At 42.2% G+C, this 25,800-nt stretch overlaps 1 protein-coding gene across 5 annotated transcripts in view; it reads right to left on the bottom strand.

The window, feature by feature from the left end:
* LOC115503873 (cytochrome P450 3A12) overlaps positions 1 to 25,800 on the bottom strand; it is a 122,195-nt gene that overhangs the window by 55,465 nt on the left and 40,930 nt on the right. For 3 of the 5 annotated variants that reach the window (XM_030300402.1, XM_030300404.1, XM_030300406.1), the window contains 2 exons: positions 6,915 to 7,077; positions 3,180 to 5,759 (listed from right to left, as the gene is read on the bottom strand). The exons of the other annotated variants lie outside the window; for them this stretch is intronic. In XM_030300402.1, the coding sequence (XP_030156262.1) occupies positions 5,664 to 5,759; positions 6,915 to 7,077 (259 nt within the window). In that variant the 3' untranslated portion in view covers positions 3,180 to 5,663. Of the gene's footprint in view, positions 1 to 3,179; positions 5,760 to 6,914; positions 7,078 to 25,800 lie in introns of those variants that run through there. 5 annotated transcript variants of the gene reach the window in all.

Below are 25,800 nucleotides of genomic sequence, written 5' to 3' on the forward strand. Positions count from 1 at the left end.
CTCTTGTGTAGGAGCCACAACTTCTTCTCTATATTCTTGGGCTTAAGAGGGCTATGGTTCGCATGGTGATTTTGAAGGAATGCAAGAGTGATGGCATAATCCTTTTTGAAGAACTTCCTTCAAATTTTAGTAACATGGAGAGTGCAGAGGCCACATTACTCTGTAAATAGTCCAATTAATCATTAGTACCAGTTTTTGTCACATAAACAAAGGGTCATGAGGCTTAATGATGTAAACCAGTTGCAAGTCACTGGAAAAGGTAGGATCAAGGTTTGGATAATGTGGCCATGGCCATGACAACATTGATACCTGGAGCAGCTGACTTTAAGAGCAGTGCTTGTTTCTGGCACTTCACCTGAAGTCAAATGAAGGTAAGTCAATTCACCAAAACTACAAGACATTAAGACCTAGCATATTCTATCACTTTCATTCTTATGTGAGAAACAGACATAACTCCACAAAAATAAAGATAACAGTAAACTGAGCTTGAGGGAAAGCCCACCAAAGCACCAATGTGCCCACAGAATGGGGGCAGTGGTGTGGTGGGTCCATAAAAGTACAATGCTCTCTCTTTCCCTAAAAATATTTTTTTTTAAAAAAGAGATAAGCACATCTCATCCTAGCTTTTCATGCATATTGGACACTGCATAGCCTGGAAAAGACCAGACTGACTGGTCGGAACTCTGGTACCAGAAAAGCAATATTAAGAGAGGGCTGGAGAAAGCCCACATGAATGCAGTGGGAGGGGTTCCCTCCTGTCACCTGTCACTGCAGTGCATCCCTGCCCCCAAGACCATCCATGCTTAGGTGTGATGACTCTTAGCCTTAGAAATAAAAACTGCTAGGGGAACCTGCGTGTCTCAATTGGTTAAGCATCCAATTCTTGCTTTCAGCTCAGGTCATCATCATAGATTGTGCTGACTCTGTGCTTATAGCATGGAGCCTGCGTGGGATTCTCTCTCTCTCTCTCTGCCACTTCCCTGCTCACACTCTCTCTCTTAAATAAATAAATAAATAATATAATACATACATACATACATATATGCTGCCAGTTGTTGTTTTTTAAATTTTTGTTAATGTTTATTTATTGTTGAGGGACAGAGCATGAGCAGGGGAAGGGAAGTGAGAGGGAGACACAGAATCTGAAGCAGGCTCCAGGTTCTGAGCTGTCAGCACAGAGCCTGACGCTGGGCTCGAACTCACAAACCACAAGATCACGACCTGAGCCGAAATCGGATGTTCAACCAACTGAGCCACCCAGGTGCCCCAATGCTGCCAGTTGTTTTACCAACCAAAAGGGAGTTATTCAGGAAAAAAAGAGAATTGCAATCCAGGACAAACAAGCTTCAGCAAAACCATAGATAGCCAAGTCTAAAGAACAAAGGGAGTTATGGGGTTTTTTTAGGGGGAGGTTATTTGTTTGTTTATTTTTTTCCAGGAGAAAAGGGGAGTCTGGGAAGGGGGTTATAAACTAAAATTCACGGAATAACCTTGGAGTTTGAAGTGTGGTGGCTTCTCACTGGCAGAGCTCTTGTTGGGGAGAAGGGGTTCTGGGTTGTGGTGACAAGGAAAGCCCTCTTCCTGCAGCTGGGATAGTAAAGTAGTGCAAGGTCAAGTCTGTCTCTTCCTATTGGGTCTAAGTGGTAGGGTGTGACAGTGCCCCATGCCAAACCTCCCCACTCCATTTCAGTGGGGGTCACATGACTAATTTTCACATGACAAAGGCACTTCTAGAATGGGGCTATTGCTATTGCTCTTTGGAAAACTCCTGAACAGCATCTGCTGATACACCACTAACTTCATAGTTAAAGCTCACTGAATGATGTATGTGATTACTTTCTAAAATGGCAGATGGAAGCTGGAGTTGACAAGGCTGGAGCCCAAATGTCAAAACTGACATGGCCTCCTGAGGACTGAAGATAATACAGCCATGAAGGTAATAGCTGACATTGATTACATCGCTGCGTGCTCCCTGGTCTGTGTCCTAAGTACCTCACACACACACATCATCTGATTCCATCATCACTTCAGATAGGCACTGGCATTATTCTCCTATTTTACAGAATCTGAGGCTCTAAATACCAAGGCAGTAAGGTGTTAAGTAATTAGTTCAAGGCACCACGTGAAAGTGTCTTCAGAGGAGGAAGGTGCCAAATTCTGTCACTGGGCAGCATACTCACTCCCCAAAGGCTGAGACTACTGGCTCCTATTAGCTCACGGTTGTCCCAATCTCAGGGACTCGCTCTTGGCCTAACTGAAGCCATTTCACCTGGGAATTAGTGCCCCAGTCCAATACCAACCAATGGGGTACAAGATGCCATCTCCTGTCTCAAAGTGACATCCACTCTATAATACAATTCCTGCCCCAGGGCTCATCGTGAGATCAGGCTCCCCCAAGACCACACTCACTCAGCTTTTCCTCCTGCTCTACCCCACTCCCCTCAATCCTTTCCCCCAAGATCACTCCCTGAGTAAAACATTTGCTTCAGAGCCCCCATCTCAGGCTCTGCTTTTAGGGAACCCAGCCTGAGACAATGACTAAACCTGAACTAATTTGTGCACAGTAGTATTCACTGAGGGGCATACAGGTGCTGAAAGGCAGCCCAAGCCCTAAGGGCCCAGCTATGTAAAAGTGGCACCTTTTCCTCATTTACCCAAAGCCATTGATTCATCAAGACTCAGTCCTGATGAGCTGGGATTCAAAACTAAGGAATTCCAGTTTCAGAGATCCCCGTCTCTCAATCACTGTGTGGTGCTGCCTCCTTGTATTAAATAATACAAGTCAGATGAAGGCAAGGGAAGGGGAGAGCTGTGTAGATCCACAGTTGTTCTGAACCACTTCTCCCAAGAACAATCACAAGCTTCCAGAAGAGTCTGTTCCAAGAACTATGTTCCTGATCAATCTCAGAGTAAATGCTGACCTGATATTTCATAATCTGTAATTCCTACAAGACATTTTCCATCAAAGTCAGGGCATGGACACTGACACATTACTGCCATGTATTCATCATAGCCCTCAATTCCCCCAATTGTCCCCACAATGTCCTTTACAGCTGAAGGACCCAATCCACTCACTGGAGTTTCCATGTCACTCCTCTTTGGTCTCTGTAGTTCAGTCTGGAACACTTCCTTAGTGTGTCTCTGACTTTTATTGAAAAACAAAATTCCAGTAAGTCAAGTTGAAGATCTTATTGGCTTTATTAAGCAATTCATGAATTGGCAGCATCCCACCTGACAGGGAGACAGATGCTCCCAGGAGGTGTACAAGATGCAGGGTTTTAGAGGAAGAAGGGTGGGGCAGGAAGTACTTAGAAGGAAAAGCAATGATTGTTTCAGGCCAGGACCCCTTCTCTGAGGGAAGGACCTGCAGGGTTTCTATCTTGCAGATGACTCATCAGGAAATTTCAGCCAGACTGGTAAAAGGTCACCTTCCTGGGATAGGTTGAAAGTGTCATTAGTCTTGGTTTGCTGTGAGGTGGAATTTGCAGGCAGGTGACTCCACTCTGGGCTTGTTTCTTCTTTTTTAATCACTTTCATGACCTTGGTTTTGTTGAAGATTACACACCAGGTACAGATTAGGAGTAGGTACTCCTCTGTCAGGTTTGTCTGGCTTTTTTTCAGGATTTCTTTCAGGTTTTCCTCCTCAGCAAGAATACCCCAGAGGTGATGCTCAGTTCTTTTCACCAAGTCCTATTAAGTGACACACCGTCACTTCCTCCTTTCCCCGATGACACTCATTCATTTGCCAGGTCTCTCTGTGTGAGCTGCTCTTTCCTCTGGCAGCTCATGGGTGTTTGAGTGGTAGTACTTTGAAACTGTGTCAGTGTCCTCATCAATTATAATCAATCCTGTATTTATTATACCTGTGGGTAATTGTGTTTTCCTGTTTTATTCAATGGGTCATAATCGCTTCCCATCCTTAGTTATCATGATGCCCAAATCATGCCTGATGGGCCCATAAAACTTCTTGGGCTGTGTCCTTTGGATGTGTCCCCATCACTGTTCAGGACAAGATGCTCCAGGCTCATCATGTGCTCCACCAGCCTGGATCAGCCATTTCTCTGAAAAGCCCTAGTTGCTTTCAGTGGGAAATGATGTTAATAAGCCAAGATTTGAGCACAAGGTGTGCTCATTGCCTTTACAGTGTCACTGTTTCTAAGAACTGTCTGTGGAGAAAGGTAGGGGATATGTGTTTTCACCTACGCACACACATCTATTTATCTTTAAGTCAATCTACCTATCATCTACCTCTCTAGAAAAGCAGGATTTTTTCACTGATATACTCAGTTCTAATCTCTGAATACATAATCTCATTCCTGTTTTCCCCCTTTCCATCAGTGACTCCCTTCTCCAACAGTGATAAACCTGGCTTCCATTTATCCCTAATATTTACTTTTATCAGTTCCCCTTTATGTAACTAATCCCCACTCCATCACTTAACATCACTTAACATCCCCTCCTCATACTACTTGTGTTGTCCATCCATATTTAGGGTGTGGTGGCTCTCACAAGACCAGCCCCTCTGTGTGGACACTCTTCTCACTAAGCTTGGGCTCCCACATTCATGCCAGGCTGCTTCCATATGCGGACATACTCCCCTCCCTACTCTGTCTCTGTCTTTGAGTCATTGTGACTTCTTTTTCTGCCCTGGAGCCCCAAGGTAGGGCTGCCCACCTGGCTGTGTACCACCTATTAGTTTAAAGCTAAATTATCCAGGAAGGAAAGGCAATGGAAGAGAAGAGAGGAGAAAGGAAAGAAGGGGAAGGGAGTAAATGGGGGAAAAAGGAAGAATCCTGTACAGCTTCTCATACCAACTGCATTGGACAAATGCTTTTAGCTTTTCTGCCCAATCTACTGACCAATCAACCATCTCTTATTTGATGTTCATTGCATTAGTACAGTAGGGGGCTGAGGTTAGGTCACAAAGAAAAAGCATGTTCCCTGTCTGGCAGAACACCAGGGCAGATGAGATGAAAACATTAATTCAAAACTAGATAAAAACTGCCTCAATTGAGTGTTATAAAAAAAATATGTGCTCCAAAACCAGAAGAATTAAACTTTCTGAGAAGTGGGCAAAGTAACAGTGTATTGACTCTCACCTACCTTAACATAACATGTTGGACTTCTGAGCAAGCCCCACCCACCTAGTGACTGTGATGGTCAAAAACATCCAGTCATTGACCCTCACTCATCAGTTCTATGGATTCCCCCTTAATGTGCAGGAAGACATCAGTTAATACGTTGGTAAAGAGATGTTGATTGACACACTCGGTGTAATAGTTAATGTATAATATTCAAAATAAGATGTGTGATATGAATGTCACTATTATGGTCACCACAAAAATTATTGTTTCATTAAAGTTTTTTAATACAACTGGTGAGAAATTTTTATTATCGATCAGTTCTCAGGGGAATAGATGGTACTAACTGGGACCGGATAGGCTGAGTCTACATGTCTGGCACTTATTAGTCACCTTCCTCACATTCCACAACATATAATGCTCCATGCAGATACCAGGAAAGCTTGGAATCCCTCGTCATCCATCACAAGCAGTACGTGAAGCCCATCTTCATTTCTGGGTTGTACTCACAAAGTAAATTGAAGTCTCTGGTGTTCTGGGATACAGGTTCTTGAAGAACAAAGGGGAAGTTCTTAGGGAAAGTCAGGCTCTACTCACACTCCCATCTCTCAGCTCAACCTTGAGAACAATGGGTTTTTCTGGTTGAATAATACCTTGAGCATTTAATTTCAGGGGGATCTGCAACAGTTACAAAAGCATATGAAAACCAAAATGAAGTTCTACTGACAATAGAAGCAAAGCAGGCAAGATACATGAAGGAGAGTAAGAGTTTAAACATAAATACTACATTTAAATTCATATTCTCATATTCTTTAAACTTACTCTGTAAGCTGTCAAGACCAGAGTGTGGAAACATCATCATTCATTCAAAAGGATATCTATTGAGTGTCTACTCTGTACCAGGCTGGACACAATCTCATGTTGGTTTGTGTTCTTTTTTAATTTAAATTTTAGGTTAAAAGGATGAGTGTTTACAATTTATAACAGTTTCTTAGTCATTATGGCATACCACTTAAAAAGTGATACAGTTAATTTTGTATATGTTGAAGCTTGCAAAGTCATCCTGAGTGGACATTACACATTTTATTGTATTGCCATCCTCAATGCTAAACATCCTCTCATCTCTCCCAGTGGAAATATCCATTCATGATAGCAGATTTCAATAGAAAGGGAACACAGCTTTGACTGGAGAAGGGCTCATGGAAGGTGGGGCCAAATAACCACAATGGTCTGGACCATGGGAGTCCCTCACATCTGACAGACATGCTTCACACCAGTGATTCTCAACCTTGCTTGCACATGACAATCAATGGGGACACTTTTAAAGCCACACTCTGGGTGAATTATGTAAGAATTTCTGAGATGGCCTGAACCCACTGACTCCAATGTACAAGTAGGGGTTGAGAACCATGGTTATGAGAGCATCTGTAAGTTGTGGTAGAGAATAGCATCATTCGAAAGTCATGTTGCATTAATAACTGCACATCATGACTATGCATAATATGTTCCCTTCCTTTCAGGGGATTTGAAATAAATTTAAAACATTGTCAAGTTCAAAAGTCTGTGCATAATCAGTCATGATAGTTGACCTGACTAGATGTCCCTTATTATTGGGTGCTAATAAACCACAGATGTGGCACTCAGAGCTGAAGGACCCTTAAAGGTCACAGATGACTCCAAATAGATTCTCTGGCCAATGGAACAAATTATAAGGATAAATGAGCCCATACAAACACACACACACACACACACACACACCACACACACACAAACCATATCTCTTAGTTTAAAAAAAAAAAAGTAAAACATTCTTTGTGTGGAAAGTTCTCTGACCTGTGTTTCTTCACAAGGTTTGAAGGAGAAGTTCTGAAGGAGTGTGACAAGGGCAAGTTTCATGTTCATGATCGCAAACCTCATGCCAATGCAGTTTCGGGGTCCAGTTCCAAAAGGCAGGTATATATAAGGATTTATGCTGTCCTTGTTCTTCTTGCTGAACCTGGTTCCACAAATCGAGTTGGAAACAAGTTAGTGAAACATAAAAACCACAAGAGCCACATGTGTGGGGTTCTCAACCAGGACTACACAGGACACTCTTGGGGGGCTGGTCACTGAAATCCTGCCATGCTTATTCTGCGGTGACAACTGTAAGCTACATATCCTCTGCATTCCCCTACCCTGTGGGAGCAGTCAGTCTTGTTGAGATGAGATGAATGTGTTGAAGGGAAGAGTTATCTTAAACACTAGAATTACAGTCAGCATGGGGAGGTGTTCACAGTCTGAAAGGCAAGCAGGCAATGAGACTGACTGAAGGAAAGGTAGGTTCCTGCCTCCACTGACTTATGTTGGTCATGTGCTCATGGAAGAAGGAAGCAGGAGAAATGCCTCCCATGATTTAGATTGTTATTTTTCCCTTCTCTTCCCTCTCCTCCCACCTTGAATCCCCCAACCACTAAGACAGGCCAGCTGGTCAGAAGATTTGCATGAGCACACGATGCTGCTCCACTGTAATCATATTCACTAATGTGTATAATCAGTATAATCACTGAATTCTTGGTCACCTGTCTCATGAGTCTAAAAGTTCCTGAAGGTTAGTCCTAGTTTTATTCAAAACTGATTCCTCAAAATTTGATTATATTAAAGGAAAATGTGGATTTGAGGAAAGTGATAATGACATTGTCAGTAGTTTTTTTTTTTAAGTCCTATTATTGGGGCAGCTGAGTGGCTCAGTTGGTTAAACATCCAACTCTTGATTTCGGCTCAGCTCATGATCTCACGGTTTATGAATTCCAGTCCCACCTTGGACTCTGCACTGACATCGCAGAGGCTGCTTGGGATTCTGTCTCTCTCTCTCCATCTCCTCTGCCCCTCCCCCGCTTGTGCTTGCTCTTCTCTCTCTCTGTCTCTCAAATAAATAAATAAATTTTTTAAATGAATGAATAAATCCTTATATTATGGAGAACATCCTGGAATATTTACAGATGATGTGCCTTGAAGTAATACGGCATAACATGAGGAATTGTAATGGCATGTGGTTGAGGCAGCTGATATGGGTTAGTGGTTGTTGGGCAGGTGATGGGCACATATAGATGTATTGAAAGTATTTCAAAGAACTGTGTCTATAGAATATGCTTGTGCATGTGCCAAAAATTCTCCATAATAGACATTTTTAACATGTGGATTTGGCACTGTCTGGCACAGTCCCTGACACACATAGGTAAGCACTTCATATCATAACTGAGTGAATCACAGAGAAGTACCAGGAGTCTCTGGTTTCTGTTTGAGAAGCTACAGGAACAGGGACTGCTGAGCTTGTGGGAACCACCAGGTCTTCTGGTCCAGAAAACAGGTGACTTGGTCAATTCTGACTTCTTTCAGCAAGTACTAAGTGTAGACACAATGCTAGCACTAGTGACACCATGCAACAAGACATGGGCTCAGCCATCAGGGAGCTTAGAGTCAGGGGCTAAAAGTCTGGATCCCTACAAAGTTCACTCCAAATTTTTCTCACCAATGCAATAAACAGGAAAGTACCAACTGTTTGCAGAATTCAAGCTGTGCCCAAAGCCAGACTCTGCTCTGGATTCCCAGAGAGAAAGCTCAAGACCCCTCCTCCCAGGAGGATGTCTCAGATGGCTAGAGAGCAGATGACTTTGCTTTGGATGAACCCCAGATACCCAGACAGGTGGGAGATAGCACAGGACTGCAGCCACAGACAGAACAGGATCTGTGTGTGCCCCCATCCTCATGAGGTTGCTCCTCTTGCCAGGAATGAGGACTCTAAGCTCCAAGCCTCTCAGCTCTACAGGTAGCAGAAACGGTGGCCAAGGTTTACAAACATGGAATGTGAGGACATAGGGGGAGAATTCAGAGAGCTAGAGTGGACAGAAAAACGTTAAGGGAAAAAAGTCCCATTTCCTTGAATAAGATGATTATGATATATGCATATAATCACAAACACAATACAATATGTTGCTTATAGTTTACTGTTACATTAAGTAGCTCAAAAACATATAATGCCACCCTAACTTTTAGTAATCTATTATGCATAGAAAAGTATCCATAAGGACACACATTAATAATCTTGACATATTGGGACTGACAATGATGTTATATCTTTCTTCTCAAACTACAGTTTGTAAAATTTTTATGAACTTTCTAAATTTAAATTTTGTTAAAATACAGTGCAATATTAGTTTCAGGAGTAGAATTCAGTGATTCGTAACTTATATACAAAACCCAATGCTCATTACAAGTGCCCTCTTATTACTCATCATCACCTATCCAGACCAAGTCCCACCCACCTCCCTCCATCAACTCTCAGTTTATTCTCTATCTTTAAGAGTCTCTTGTGGTAGAGTGCCTGGGTAGCTCAGTCAGTTGGCTCAGGTCATGATCTCAGGGTTCATGGGTATGAGCCCTGCGTTGGGTTCTGTGCTGACAGCTCAGAGCCTGGAGCTTGCTTTGGATTCTGTGCCTCCCTCTTCTCTCTCTGCCCCCTGCTTGTTATCTCTCTCTCTCTCTCTCTCTCTCTCTCTCTCTCTCTCCCCTCCCTCCCTCCCCTCTCTCTATAAAAAATAAATAAATATTTAAAAAACATTTTATTTTGATGAGGTACCAATAGTTCATTTTAGCTTTGTTTCCCTTGCCTCCAGAGACGTGTTGAGTAAGAAGTTGCTGTGGCCAAGGTCAAAGAGGTTTTTGCCTGCTTTCTCCTCAAGGATTTTGATGGCTTCCTGTCTTGATTTAGTTCTTCATCCATTTGAGTGTATTTTTTGTAAGGTGTAAGAAAGTGGTCCAGGTTCATTCTTCTGCATGCTGCTGTCCAGTTTTGCCAGCACTGCTTGGTGAAGAGACTGTCTTTACTCCATTGGATATTCTTTCCTGCTTTGTCAAAGATTAGTTCGCCATATGTTTGTGGGTCCATTTCTGGGTTCTCTAGTTTGTTCCATTGATCTGAGTGTCTGTTTTTGTGCCAGTACCATACTGTCTTGATGATTACAGTTTTGTAATACAGCTTGAAGTCCAGAATTGTGATGTCTCCTGCTTTGGTTTTCTTTTCAAGATTGCTTGGCTATTCATGGTCTTGGTTCAAAGAAGACATCCAGATGGCCAACTGGCACATGAAAAAATGCTCAACATCACTCATCATCAGGGAAATACAATCAAAACCACAATGAGATACCACACCACACCTGTCAGAATGGCTAACATTAACAACTCAGACACAACAGATGTTGGCCAGGATGTGGAAAAGAGGATCTCTTTTGCACTGCTGGTGGGATGCAAACTGGTGCAGCCACTCTGGAAAACAGTATGGAGGCTCATCAAAAAATTAAAATAGAACTTCCCTACGACCCAGCAATTGTACTACTAGGTATTTATCCAAGGGATACAGGTATGCTGTTTCAAAGGGGCACATGCACCCTAATGTTTACAGCAGTGCTATTAACAATAGCCAAAGTATGGAAAGAGCCCAAATGTCCATCGAAGGATGAATGGATAAAGAAGATATGGTATTATATACAATGGAGTATTACTCAGCAGTCAAAAAGAATGAAATCTTGCCATTTGCAACTAGATGGATGGAACTAGAGGGTATTATGCTAAGCAAAATTAGTCAGAGAAAGACAAATATCATATGACTTCACTCATATGAGGACTTTAAGAGACAAAACAGATGAACATGCAGGAAGGGAAACAAAAATAATATAAAAACAGGGAGGGGGACAAAAACATAAGGGACCTTTAAATATGGAGGAAAAACAGAGGGTTGCTGGAGGGTTGAGGGAGGGGTGATCGGCTAAATGGGTAAGAGGTATTAAGGAATCTACTCCTGAAATCATTGTTGACTATATGTTAACTAACTTGGATGTAAATTATAAAATAAATTTAGGGGCTCCTGGGTGGCTCAGTCGGTTAAGCGGCCAACTGCAGCTCAGGTCATGATCTCGCGGTCCGTGAGTTTGAGCCCCACATCAGGCTCTGTGCTAACAGTTCAGAGCCTGGAGCCTGCTTCAGATTCTGTGTCTCCCTCTCTCGCCCCTCCCTGTTCATGCTCTGTCTCTCCCTGTCTCAAAAATAAATAAAATGTTAAAAAAATTTTAATAAATTAAAAAAAACAAATAACCGAAAAAAATTTTTTTAAGTCCCTTGTGGTTTCTTTTACCCTCTCTTCTCTTTTTCCCTGCCCTTCCTCTATGTTCATCTTTTCTGTTTCTTAAATTTTACATATGACTGAAATCATATGTTATTTGTCTTTCTCTGAGTTATTTTGCTTAGCATAATATGTTCTAGCTCCATCCACATCATTGCAAGTGGCAAGATTTCATTCCTTTTGATGGCTGAATAATTTTCCTGTGTGTGTGTGTGTGTGTGCGCGCGCGCACGCACGCAGACACACACACGCACACACACACATCTCCTTTATTCATTCATCAGTCAGTGGACATTTGTGCTTTCTCCATAGTTTGGATATTGTTGATAATGCTACTATAAACACTGGGGTGTATGTACCCCTTCAAATCTGTATTTTAGTATCCTTTGGGCAAATACTATAATACAATTGCTGTATCATAGGGTAGCTCTACTTTTAGTTTTTGAGGACCTCTATACTGTTCCCCAGAGTGGTTGCACCAGTTTGCATTCCTACCAGCAGTGCAAGAAGATTCCCTATCTCTGCATCCTTGCCAACACCTGTTGCTTCTTGTGTTGTTAATTTTAGCCATTCTGACATGTATTGAGGTGGTATCTCATTGTAATTTGATTTGTAGTTCCCTGATGATGGGTGATATCGAGCATCTTTTCATGTGTCTGTTAACCACCTGGATGTCTTCTTTGGAAAAGTGTCTATTCATGTCTTCTGCCCATTTCTTAACTGGGTTGTTTGGGGTTTGTTTTTTTTTTTGGTGTTGATGTTTCTTATAAATTTTGGATACTACCCCTTTATCATATATGTCATTTGCAAATATCTTCTCCCATTCTGTTGGTTGCCTTTTAGTTTTGTTCATTTCTTCCTTCACTGTGCAGAAGCTTTTTATCTTGATGAGGTCCCAGTAGTTCATTTTTGCTTTTGTTTTCCTTGCCTTTGGTGATGTGTCTAGTAAGAAGTTGCTCCAGTCAAGGTCAAAGAGGTTTCTGGCTATGCTCTCCTCTAGGACTTTGATGGTTTCCTGTTTCACATTTAGGTCTTTCATCTATTTTGAATTTATTTTGTATACAGTGTAAGAAAGTAGTTCAGGGGGAACTGGGTGACTTGGTTAAATGTCCTACTTCAGTTCAGGTCATGATCTCATGATGCATGGGTTCAAGCCCCAGTTGAGCTGACAGCATGGAGCCTGCTTTGGATTCTCTGTCTCCCTCTCTCTGTCTCCCCACCCCTATTCATGCACTCTCTCTCTCTCCCTCTCAAACAAACAAACAAACTTTAAAAAAAAAGAAAGCGGTCCAGATTTATTCTTCTACATGTTGTCATCCACTTTTCCCAACACCTTTTGTTTAAGCAACTTTTTTTCCACTAGATATTCTTTCCTGCTTTGTCAAAGATTAGTTGACCATATAAATGTGTGTCCATTTCTGGGTTTTCTCTTGTGTTCCATTGATCTATGTTTCTGTTTTTGTGCTAGTACCTTACTGTCTTGATGACTACAGCTTTGTAATATAGCTTGAAATCTAGAATCACGATGCCTTCAGTTTTGTTTTCCTTTTTCAGAATTGCTTTGGCTATTTGGGGTCTTTTCTTATTCCATACAAACTTTAGGTTTGTTTGTTCTAGCTCTGTGAAGAATGTTAGTGTTATTTGATAGGGGTTGCATTAAAAATTGATAACCCTTAGCCAAACTTATCAAAAATAAAAGAGAAAGGACTCAAATAAATAAAATCATGAATTAAAGAGGAGAGATCACAACACCACAGAAGCACAAACACTTATAAGAGAATACTATGAAAAATTATAGGCCAACAAACTGGACAATCTGGAAGAAATGGATGAATTCCTAGAAACTCACACACTACCAAACCTCAAACAAGAAGAAATAGAAAATTTGAACAGACCTATAACCAGCAAAGAAATTGAATCAGTAATCAAAATCTCCCAGCAAACAAAAGTCCTGGGCCAGATGGCTTCCCAGGAGAATTCTACCTGACATTGAAAAAAGAGTTAATACTTATTCTTCTCAAACTGTACCAAAAAATAGAAATGGAAAGAAAACTCCCCAACTCATTCTCTGAAGCCAGCATTTCCTTGATTCCAAAACCAAAGTTCCCACCAAAAAAGGGGAATCACAGGCCAATATTCCTAATGAACCTGAATGCAAAAATTCTCAACAAGAGAAGGAGCCAAGATGGCGGAACAGCATGGACGTTTTTCTGTGTTTCACGTCCATGAAACACAGCCAGACCAACACTAAACCATACTGCACACCTAGAAAACTGATTGGAGGATCAACACAACAATCTGCACAACCTGAACCACAGAATTCAGCAGGTACGCAGTGCGGAGAGGTGAACTTGGGGACGAGAAGCTACGGTGGGCAGGGAGACGCTGTTGTGGGCAGAGAGAGGACAGAAACAGGAGGGAGAATACGGGAAAAGCACCCCTCCCCAAAAGCAGCTGGAGAGAAAGTGGAAAATTGGAAACAGCTGCAGGGACTAAAGGAGAAAGGAGAGGGCTTAAATTCCATTAAGACTGTAAACAAGGGGAGTGCAGAGTCTGCAACTCCACAGCTTGATACCTGGTGGTGCTCTGGTGGGAATGGTGAATCCCCAGGAGCAGAGTGGGGTCCAGGAGGTTCTTGGGCCACACAGGGAAAAGCAGTTCCACTGCTGGAAGGACATTTGGTAGAGACCGTTGAAGCCACTTGGTCCCAGCAGACCCCAGAGAATGGCCACATTTGCTGGTGCTGGAACAAGTTGTTAAGGGTGAAGCCTGGTGCCAGATGTGTGTTGTGATTTTCCATAATCCCTGAGATGCTGCTGCTACACTATCTCGTGAACTTTTCTAGGGAGGGCTGGCACCTGGCCGCAGTCTCGGAGCACCAGCACCAGCAGTGTCCAGCAAGCGTTCTGAAAGGGCGGGCCTACGCCGGCCGACTCCATCTTGTTCTGTGTTCTCCACCTTGAGTGACTATGTCCCCGACATGACCCCTTTTCCGTGAAAATCGCAGAAACCTCAGATCGCGCCTCCTCCCCTTGAGTAACCTCCCGCTCACCCATTCAAACTTCCTGATCAAAACATGCCCAGCGACCTGCGTAACAGGACTCTGACCCTTCCCCAGCCAATCGGCCGAGGCCACGACCCTTCCCCAGCCAATCAGCTGCCCCTAGACCCCTATAAAACCTTTGTGCTTTTGAAACTCGCTCTCTCTCCCTGGTATCTCACCGCTGCGTCGGTGCAGGTAGGGGACTGAGCTCAAGCTAGCTCCAATAAAGGCTCTTTTGCTTTTGCATCGACTCGGCTCCCTGGTGGTCTTTGGGGATCACGAATTCTGGGCATAACAGTTCCTGGGTGCAGCCGACATTCGGCCATTGCTTGGTGAGACCCTCCCACAGAGGGGCGGAATGGGGCAAAGCCCCAGTCCCTCAGAAGTAAGGGGCCAGGGAAAACAGCCACATCTGAGATAAAACTCAAGAGGGAGGTACTACCTGGGACTTGGTCACAGACAGTGAAAAAGCAGGAAGTGGACGAAAGCTGAAGAGGAGGATGGGTTCGCGATTGCTGATCAGGGAGAACAGAGTTCCGATGCTAGAGACTGGGTAGCAAGGCGGCGCCATTTTCACCGCCCGCACAATTGCGCATAGGCACCTATGACCACCACAACACCCCACCCCAGTGGGCTAGCAGTGCCATCTAGTGGAGAACGGAGCTGTTACACTGAGCCCCACCCAACTGGGCCAACCTTGCTCTTCAAGAACATAAGTCTCACCGCCTGCTTAGTTTATGGTCTATAAACCACTTCATAGTCTGACTTCTAGGGGAAAGCAAAGTAATTTCAGTCCTGCTTCAATCTGTTGGCAGATCTATCTATTCAATTTTCATTCTTTTTTTCTCCTTTTCGCTTTTTCTTGAATACAGAAAGAGAAAAAATTCATTTTTATTTTCAATTTTTATTAAAAATTTTTCTTTAATTTTTTACTACATTTTTACTTTTGTGTAAATTTTTTCAAATTCTATTTTACTTCCATCATTTTATTTAGTCTACTTCAGTATATTCATTTTTTCAAATCTTCAAATGATTTCCTTTTTTTTTTCTTTTTTCTCTTGTTTCTTTTCTTTTTCTTGAATACAGAAGGAGAAAAACTTCATATTTACTTTCAGTTTCTATTAAAACTATTTTTCTTTAATTTTCTTTAACTTTGGGGGAGAATCAAAGTAATGCTGGCTTCATGGAATGAGTCTGGAAGTTTTCCTTCCCTTTCTATTTTTGGAATAGCTTGAGAAGGATAGGTATTATCTCTGCTTTAAATGTCTGGTAGAATTCCCCTGGGAAGCCATCTGGTCCCGGACTTTTATTTGTTGGGAGATTTTTGATAACTGATTCGATTTCTTTGCTGGTTATGGGTCTGTTCAAGCTTTCTATTTCCTCCTGATTGAGTTTTGGAAGTGTGTGGGTGTTTAGGAATTTGTCCCATTTCTCCCAGATTGTCCAGTTTGTTGGCATATAATTTTTCATAGTATTCCCTGATAATTGCTTGTGTTTCTGAGGGATTGGTTGTAATTCCATTTTCATTCACGATTTTTTCTATTTGGGTCATCTCCCTTTTCTTTTTGAGAAGCCTGGCTAGAGGTTTGTCAATTTTGTTTATTTTTTCAAAAAACCAACTCTTGGTTTCGTTGATCTGCTCTACAGTTTTTTTAGATTCTATATTGTTCATTTCTCCTCTGATCTTTATTATTTCTCTTCTTCTGCTGGGTCTGGGGTGTCTTTGCTGCTCTGCTTCTATTTCCTTTAGGTGTGCTGTTAGATTTTGCATTTGGGATTTTTCTTGTTTCTTGAGATAGCCCTGGATTGCAATGTATTTTCCTCTCAGGACTGCCTTCGCTGCATCCCAAAGCTTTTGGATTGTTGTATTTTCATTTTCGTTTGTTTCCATATATTTTTTAGTTTCTTCTCTAATTGCCTGGTTGACCCACTCATTCTTTAGTAGGGTGTTCTTTAACCTCCATGCTTTTGGAGGTTTTCCAGACTTTTTCCTGTGGTTGATTTCAAGCTTCATAGCATTGTGGTCTGAAAGTATGCATGGTATGATTTCAATTCTTGTATACTTATGAAGGGCTGTTTTGTGACCCAGTATATGATCTATCTTGGAGAATGTTCCATGTGCACTCGAGAAGAAAGTATATTCTGTTGCTTTGGGGTGCAGAGTTCTAAATATATCTGTCAAGTCCATCTGATCCAATGTATCATTCAGGGCCCTTGTTTCTTATTGACCGTGTGTCTAGATGATCTATCCATTTCTGTAAGTGGGGTGTTAAAGTCCCCTGCAATTACCACATTCTTATCAATAAGGTTGCTTCTGTTTATGAGTAATTGTTTTATATATTTGGGGGCTCCCGTATTCGGCGCATAGACATTTAAATTGTTAGCTCTTCCTGATGGATAGACCCTGTAATTATTATATAATGCCCTTCTTCATCTCTTGTTACAGCCTTTAATTTAAAGTCTAGTTTGTCTGATATAAGTATGGCTACTCCAGCTTTCTTTTGGCTTCCAGTAGCATGATAAATAGTTCTCCATCCCTCACTCTCAATCTAAAGGTGTCCTCAGGTCTAAAATGAGTCTCTTGTAGACAGCAAATAGATGGGTCTTGTTTTTTTATCCATTCTGATACCCTATGTCTTTTGGTTGGCACATTTAGTCCATTTACATTCAGTGTTATTATAGAAAGATATGGGTTTAGAGACATTGTGATGTCTGTAGGTTTCGTGCTAGTAGTGATGTCTCTGGTACTTTGTCTCACAGGATTCCCCTTAGGATCTCTTGTAGGGCTGGTTAGTGGTGATGAATTCCTTCAGTTTTTGTTTGTTTGGGAAGACCTTTATCTCTCCTTCTATTCTGAATTACAGACTTGCTGGCTAAAGGATTCTCAGCTGCATATTTTTTCTGTTCATCACATTGAAGATTTCCTGCCATTCCTTTCTCGCCTGCCAAGTTTCAGAAGAGAGATCAGTCACTAGTCTTATTGGTCTTCCTGTATATGTTAGAGCACGTTTATCCCTAGCTGCTTTCAGAATTTTCTCTTTATCCTTCTATTTTTCCAGTTTCACTATGATATGTCATGCAGAAGATCAATTCAAGTTACATCTGAAGGGAGTTCTCTGTGCCTCTTGGATTTCAATGCCTTTTTCCTTCCCCAGATCAGGGAAGTTCTCAGCTATTATTTCTTCAAGTACACCTTCAGGCCCTTCTCTCTCTTCTTCTTCTGGAATACCTATGATACGGAAATGGTTCCATTTGATTGCATCACTTAGTTCTCTAATTTTCCCCTCATACTCCTGGATTTTTTTCTTTTTCTCAGCTTCCTCTTTGTTCATAATTTTATCTTCTAATTCACCTATTCTCTCCTCTGCCTCTTCAATTCGTGCTATGGCTGCCTCCATTTTTTTTAACGTTTATTTTATTTTTGAGAGACAGAGAGAGATAGAGATGAGCAGGGGAGGGGCAGAGAGAGAGGGAGACATAGAATCTGAGGCAGGCTCCAGGCTCTGAGCTGTCAGCACAGAGCCTGATGTGGGGCTCAAACCCACAAACCGTGAGATCATGACCTGAGCCGAAGTTGGACACTTAAGCAACTGAACCACCCAGGCGCCCTGGCCGCCTCCATTTTATTTTGCACCTCATTTATAGCATTTGTTAGTTCCTCATGACTATTTCTTAGTCCCTTGATCTCTGTAGGTAGATTCTCAACTGTCCTCTATGCTTTTTTCAAGCCCAGCAATTAATTTTATGACTACTATTCTAAATTCTTCTTCCATTATATTGTTTAAATTGGTTTTGATCAATTCGTTAGCTGTCACTAATTCCTGGAGTTTTTTTTTTTTTTTTTTTTTTGAGGAGAATTCATCTGTTTCATCATTTTGGGTAGTCCCTGCAGTAGCTCCAAACTTCAGGGCACATCCCCTATGCTCTCCAGAGAAACTTGTGTTGGTAGGCAGGACCACAGTCAGACCTGATATCTGCCCCAGCTCACCGCTGGGGCCACAGTCAGCGGTGTGTACCTTATCTTCCCCTTTCCCAGGGGCAAGACTCACTGTGGAGTGGTATGGCGCCTGTCTGGGCTGCTTGTACACTGCCAAGCTTGTGGCGCTGCTTCGATGGGATCTCGCCAAGGGCGTGTTAGCTGGGGTGGATCACCAAGGTGCACAGGGGCTGGAAGGGCAGGCTTAGCTTGCTTTGCCATTGGTGGTCCCTTGCAGGAGGGGCCCTGCAGCACCGGGAGGGAGGCAGGCCCATCAGAGAGATGGATCCACAGAAGCACAGCATTGGGTATTTGCTCAGTGCAAGTAAGTTCAATGGTGTCAACTGGTTCCCTTTGGAATTTCAGTCAGGGGATGGGAAAGGGAAATGGCACTTGCCAGTGCCTTTGTTCCTCCAACACGCTCTGTCCTTCAGGGCTCAACAACTCTCCCTCCCTGAGTCCTCTCGCCCTCCCTGCTCTCTGAGAGCAGAGCTGTTGGCTTTTAATATTCCAGATGTTAAGTCCCGTTGGCTGTCAGAACTCACACAGTCTGGCCCCTGCACTTTTGCAAGCCAGACTCTGGGGGCTCTGCCTTGCCAGGCAGCCTGCCCCTCCACCACCCCGGCTCCCTCCTGCCAATCCATGTAGCATGCACCACCTCTCCGCTCTTCCTACCCTCTTCTCTGGGCCTCTAGTCTATGCTTGGCTCCAGAGAGTCTGTTCTTCTAGTCTTCTAGCGGTTTTCTGGGCTATTTAGGCAGATGTGGGTGGAATCTAAGTCATCAGCTAGACGAGGTGAGCCCAGTGTCCTCCTACACTGCCATCTTCCACCTGTCTCTCTCTGTGTAAATTTTTTCAAAGTCTATTTTACTCCCATCATTTCATTTTAGTCTACTTCAGTGTATTCATTTTTTCAAATTCTCAAACGATTCCCCCCCCTTTTTTCTCTAATCTATCAAACACTTTAAACACCCAGACCAAAACACACCTAGGATCTAGCATCATTTATTAAATGTGTGTGTGTGTGTGTGGTGTTTACTTTTTTAATTTTAATTTTTTTTAATTTTTTAATTTTAATTTTTCTGCCTCATTAATTCCTTTTCTCCCTTCAAAATGATGAAATGAAGGAATTCACCCCAAAAGAAAGAGCACGAAGAAATGACAGCCAGGGATTTAACCAACACAGATACAAGCAAAATGTCTGAACCAGAATTTAGAATGACGATAATAGGAATACTAGCTGGAGTTGAAAATAGATTAGAATCCCTTTCTGCAGAGATAAAAGAAGTAAAAACTAGTCAGGATGAAATAAAAAATGCTATAACTGAGCTGCAGTTTTGAATGGATGCCACGGTGGCAAGGATGGATGAGGTAGAACAGAGAATCAGTGATATAGAGGACAAACTTATGGAGAATAATGAAACAGAAAAAAAGAGGGAGATAAAGGCAAAAGAGCACGATTTAAGAAATAGAGAAATCAATGACTCATTAAAAAGTAACAACATCAGAATCATAGGGGTCCCAGAAGAGGAAGAGAGGTAAAAGGGGTAGAAGGGTTATGTGAGCAAATCATAGCGGAAAACTTTCCTAACCTGGGGAAAGACACAGACATCAAAATCCAGGAAGCACAGAGGACTCCATTAGATTCAACAAAAACCGACCATAAACAAGGCATATCATAGTCAAATTCACACAATACTCAGGCAAGGAGAGAATCATGAAAGCAGCAAGGAAAAAAAAGTCCTTAACCAACAAGGGAAGACAGATCAGGTTTGCAGCAGACCTATCCACAGAAACCTGGCAGGCCAGAAAGGAGTGGCAAGATATATTCAATGTGCTGAATCAGAAAAACATGCAGCCAAGAATTCTTTATCCAGTAAGGCTGCCATTCAAAATAAAAGGAGAGATAAAAGTTTCCCAGACAAGCAAAACTTAAAGGAGTTTGTGACCACTAACCCAGCCCTGCAAAAAATTTTAAGGGGGACTCTCTGAGGGGAGAAAAGATGAAAACAGAAAGAAAGAGCAAGCAAGCAAGCAAGCAAGCAGCAACAAAGATTATAAAGGAACAGAGACCACCACCAGAAACTCCAACTATACAAGCATCAGAATGGCAATAAATTCATATCTTTCAGTACTCACTCTAAACTTCAAAGGACTCAGTGCTCCAATCAAAAGACATAGGGTAACAAAATGGATAGGAAAACAAGATCCATCTATATGCTGTTTACAAGAGACCTACTTTAGACCTAAAGACACCTTCAGATTGAAAATAAGGGGGTGGACAACCACCTATCATGCTAATGGTCAACAAAAAAGCTGGAGAAGCCATACTTATATTAGACAATCTAGACTTTAAAATAAAGACTGTATCAAGAGATGCAGAAGGGCATTATATCATAATCAAGAGATCTATCCACCAAGAAGACCTAACAATTGTAAACATTTATGCGCCAAATGTGAAAGCACCCAAATCTATAAATCAATTAATCACAAACATAAAGAAACCAATCAATAATAACACCATAATAGTAGGAGACTTCAACACCCCAATCACAGCAATGGACAGATAATCTAATCAAAAAATCAACAAGGAAAATATGGCTTTGGATGACACACTGGACCAGGTGGACTTAACAGATATATTCAGAACATTTCGTCCTAAGGCAGCATAATATCATTCTTCTCCAGTGCACATGGAATGTTCTCCAGAATAGACCATATACTGGGACACAAATCAACCCTAAGTAAGTACAAAAAGATCAAGATCATACCGTGCATATTTCCAGACAGAAATGCTATGATGCTCAAAATCAACCACAAGAAAAAACTGGAAAGGTAACAAATACTTGGAGACTGAAGAACATACTAAAAAAATGAATGGGCTGAGAGACGCTTCTGGGAAGATGGTGGCGTAGAGGACGCTGAGCACACCGTGTCATGGGGGTCACTTAGATTCCACTCACACCTGCCTAAATGATCCAGAAAATCACCAGAAGACTAGCAGAATGGATTCTCCAGAGCCAAGCATAGATGAGAGGTCCACGGAAGAGGGTAGGAAGGGCGGAGAGGCGGTGCACGCTACATGGACTGGTGGGGGGAGCTGGGGCAGAGGGGCAGCCCGCTGGCTAAGCATAGCCCCTGAGTCTCGCTTGCAAAAGCAGAGGGGCTGGACGGAGTGTGTTCAGACAGCAAGCGGGACTTAACATCTGGAAGGTTATAAGTTAACAGCTCTGCTCAGAGAGCGGGAGGGCTGGAGGACAATGGGAGGGAGAGTTGTTGAGCCCCGGACAACAGAGCTCAGTTTGGAGGGGAACAAAGGCGCTCGCCAGTGCCATCTCCCTCGCCCATCCCCAGCCAAAATCCCAAAGGGAACCAGTTCCTGTCAGGGAACTTGCTTGCACCGTGCAAACACCCAACGCTGTGCTTCTGTGGATTCATCCCTCCTGTGGCTGGTCTGACTCCCTCCCGGTGCCGCAGGGCCCCTCCCGAAGCAGATCACCAAAGGATAAGTGAGCTGAGCCTACCCCTCCTGACCCTGTGCACCTTGCCAGTCCACCCCAGCTAATACGCCAGATCCCCAGCACCACAAGCCTGGCAGTGTGCAAGTAGCCCAGATGGGCCATGCCACCTCAAAGTGAATTCCGCCCCTAGGAGAGGGGAAGAGAAGGTACACACCAGTCTGATGGTGGCCCCAGCGGTGGGCTGGGGGCAGACATCAGGTCTGACTGCGGCCCCGCCCAACAACACAAGTTATTCAAGACAGCACAGGGGAAGTGCCCCGCAGTTCCGCACCACTCCAGGGACTATCCAAAATGACGAAACGGAAGAATTCCCCTCAAAAAAACCTCCAGGAAATAACGACAGCTAACAAACTGATCAAAAATGATTTAAACAATATAACAGAAAGTGAATTTAGAGTAAGAGTCATAAAATTAATCGCTGGGCTTGAAAACAGTATAAAGGACAGCAGAGAATCTCTTGCTACAGAGATCAAGGGACTCAAGAACAGCCAGGAGGAGCTAAAAAAACTCTATAAACGAGCTGCAAAATAAAATGGAGATGACCACGGCTCGGACTGAAGAGGCAGAGCAGAGAATAGGTGAACTAGAAGATAAAATTATGGAAAAAGAAGAAGCTGAGAAAAATAGAGATAAAATAATCCAGGAGTATGAGGGGAAAATTAGAGAACTAAGTGATGCACTAAAGAGCAATAATCTACGCATAATGGTATTCCAGAGGAGGAAGAGAGAGGGAAAGGTGCTGAAGGTGTACTTGAAGAATAATAGCTGAGAACTTCCCTGAACTGGGGAAGGAAAACGCATTGAAATCCAAGAGGCACAGAGAACTCCCTTCAGATGTAACTTGAATCGATCTTCTGCACGACATATCATAGTGAAACTGGCAAAATACAAGGATAAAGAGAAAATTGTGAAAGCAGCGAGGGATAAACGTGCCCTCACATATAAAGGGAGACCTATAAGACTCGTGACTGATCTCTCTTTTGAAACTTGGCAGGCCAGAAAGAATTGGCACGAGATTTTCAGGGTGCTAGACAGCAAAAATATGCAGCCGAGAATCCTTTATCCAGCAAGTCTGTCATTTAGAATAGAAGGAGAGATAAAGGTCTTCCCAAACAAACAAAACTGAAGGAATTCGTCACCACTAAACCAGCCCTACAAGAGATCCTAAGGGGAATCCTGTGAGACAAAGTACCAGAGACATCGCTAAAAGCATAAAACATACAGACATCACAATGACTCTAAACCCGTATCTTTCTATAATAACACTGAATGTAAATGGACTAAATGTGCCAACCAAAAGACATAGGGTATCAGAATGGATAAAAAAACAAGACCCATCTATTTGCTGTCTACAAGAGACTCATTTTAGACCTGAGGACACCTTTAGATTGAGAGTGAGGGGATGGAGAACTATTTATCATGCTACTGGAAGCCAAAAGAAAGCTGGAGTAGCCATACTTATATCAGACAAACTAGACTTTAAATTAAAGGCTGTAACAAGAGATGAAGAAGGGCATTATATAATAATTACAGGGTCTATCCATCAGGAAGAGCTAACAGTAATAAATGTCTATGCACCGAATACGGGAGCCCCCAAATATAAAACATTACTCATAAACATAAGCAACCTTTTTGATAAGAATGTGGTAATTGCATGGGGACTTTAATACTCCACTTACAACAATGAATAGATCATCTAGACACACGGTCAATAAAGAAACAAGGGCCCTGAATGAGACATTGGATCAGATGGACTTGACAGATATATTTAGAACTCTGCACCCCAAAGCAACAGAATATACTTTCTTCTCGAGTGCACATGGAACATTCTCCAAGATAGATCATATACTGGGTCACAAAACAGCCCTTCATAAGTATACAAGAATTGAAATCATACCATGCATACTTTCAGACCACAATGCTATGAAGCTTGAAATCAACCACAGGAAAAAGTCTGGAAAACCTCCAAAAGCATGGAGGTTAAAGAACACCCTACTAAAGAATGAGTGGGTCAACCAGGCAATTAGAGAAGAAACTAAAAAATATATGGAAACAAACGAAAATGAAAATACAACAATCCAAAAGCTTTGGGATGCAGCGAAGGCAGTCCTGAGAGGAAAATACATTGCAATCCAGGGCTATCTCAAGAAACAAGAAAAATCCCAAATGCAAAATCTAACAGCACACCTAAAGGAAATAGAAGCAGAGCAGCAAAGACACCCCAGACCCAGCAGAAGAAGAGAAATAATAAAGATCAGAGGAGAAATGAACAATATAGAATCTAAAAAAACTGTAGAGCAGATCAACGAAACCAAGAGTTGGTTTTTTGAAAAAATAAACAAAATTGACAAACCTCTAGCCAGGCTTCTCAAAAGAAAAGGGAGATGACCCAAATAGAAAAAATCGTGAATGAAATGGAATTACAACCAATCCCTCAGAAACACAAGCAATTATCAGGGAATACTATGAAAAATTATATGCCAACAAACTGGACAATCTGGGAGAAATGGGACAAATTCCTAAACACCCACACACTTCCAAAACTCAATCAGGAGGAAATAGAAAGCTTGAACAGACCCATAACCAGCAAAGAAATCGAATCAGTTATCAAAAATCTCCCAACAAATAAAAGTCCGGGATCAGATGGCTTCCCTGGGGAATTCTACCAGACATTTAAAGCAGAGATAATACCTATCCTTCTCAAGCTATTCCAAAAAATAGAAAGGGAAGGAAAACTTCCAGACTCATTCTATGAAGCCAGCATTACTTTGATTCCTAAACCAGACAGAGACCCAGTAAAAAAAGAGAACTACAGGGGTGCCTGGGTGGCGCAGTCGGTTAAGCGTCCGACTTCAGCCAGGTCACAATCTCGCGGTCCGTGAGTTCGAGCCCCGCGTCAGGCTCTGGGCTGATGGTTCAGAGCCTGGAGCCTGTTTCCGATTCTGTGTCTCCCTCTCTCTCTGCCCCTCCCCCGTTCATGCTCTGTCTCTCTCTGTCCCAAAAATAAATAAACGTTGAAAAAAATTAAAAAAAAAAGAGAACTACAGGCCAATATCCCTGATGAATATGGATGCAAAAATTCTCAATAAGACACTAGCAAATCGAATTCAACAGTTTATAAAAAGAATTATTCACCATGATCAAGTGGGATTCATTCCTGGGATGCAGGGCTGGTTCAACATTTGCAAATCAATCAACGTGATACATCACATTAATAAAAGAAAAGAACCATATGATCCTGTCATTCGATGCAGAAAAAGCATTTGACAAAATTCAGCATCCTTTCTTAATAAAAACCCTCGAAAAAGTCGGGATAGAAGGAACATACTTAAACATCATAAAAGCCATTTATGAAAAGTCCACAGCTAATATCATCCTCAATGGGGAAAAACTGAGAGCTTTTCCCCTGAGATCAGGAACACAACAGAGATGTCCACTCTCACCGCCGTTGTTTAACATAGTGTTGGAAGTGCTAGCATCAGCAATCAGACAACAAAAGGAAACCAAAGGCATCAAAATTGGCAAAGATGAAGTCAAGCTTTCGCTTTTTGCAGATGACATGATATTATACATGGAAAATCCGATAGACTCCACCAAAAGTCTGCTAGAACTGATACATGAATTCAGCAAAGTTGCAAGATACAAAATCAATGTACAGAAATCAGTTGCATTCTTATACACTAACAATGAAGCAACAGAAAGACAAATAAAGAAACTGATCCCATTCACAATTGTACCAAGAAGCACAAAATACCCAGGAATAAGTCTAACCAAAGATATAAATGATCTGTATGCTGAAAACTATAGAAAGCTTATGAAGGAAATTGAAGAAGATATAAAGAAATGGAAAAACATTCCATGCTCATAGATTGGAAGAATAAATATTGTTAAAATGTCAATACTACCCAAAGCTATCTACACATTCAATGCAATCCCAATCAAAATTGCACCAGCATTCTTCTCCAAGCTAGAACAAGCAATCCTAAAATTCATATGGAAGCACAAAAGGCCCCGAATAGCCAAAG

Source organism: Lynx canadensis, chromosome E3 (genome assembly GCF_007474595.2).
Source record: "Lynx canadensis isolate LIC74 chromosome E3, mLynCan4.pri.v2, whole genome shotgun sequence".
In the NCBI taxonomy this organism is placed as follows: Eukaryota; Metazoa; Chordata; class Mammalia; order Carnivora; family Felidae; genus Lynx; species Lynx canadensis.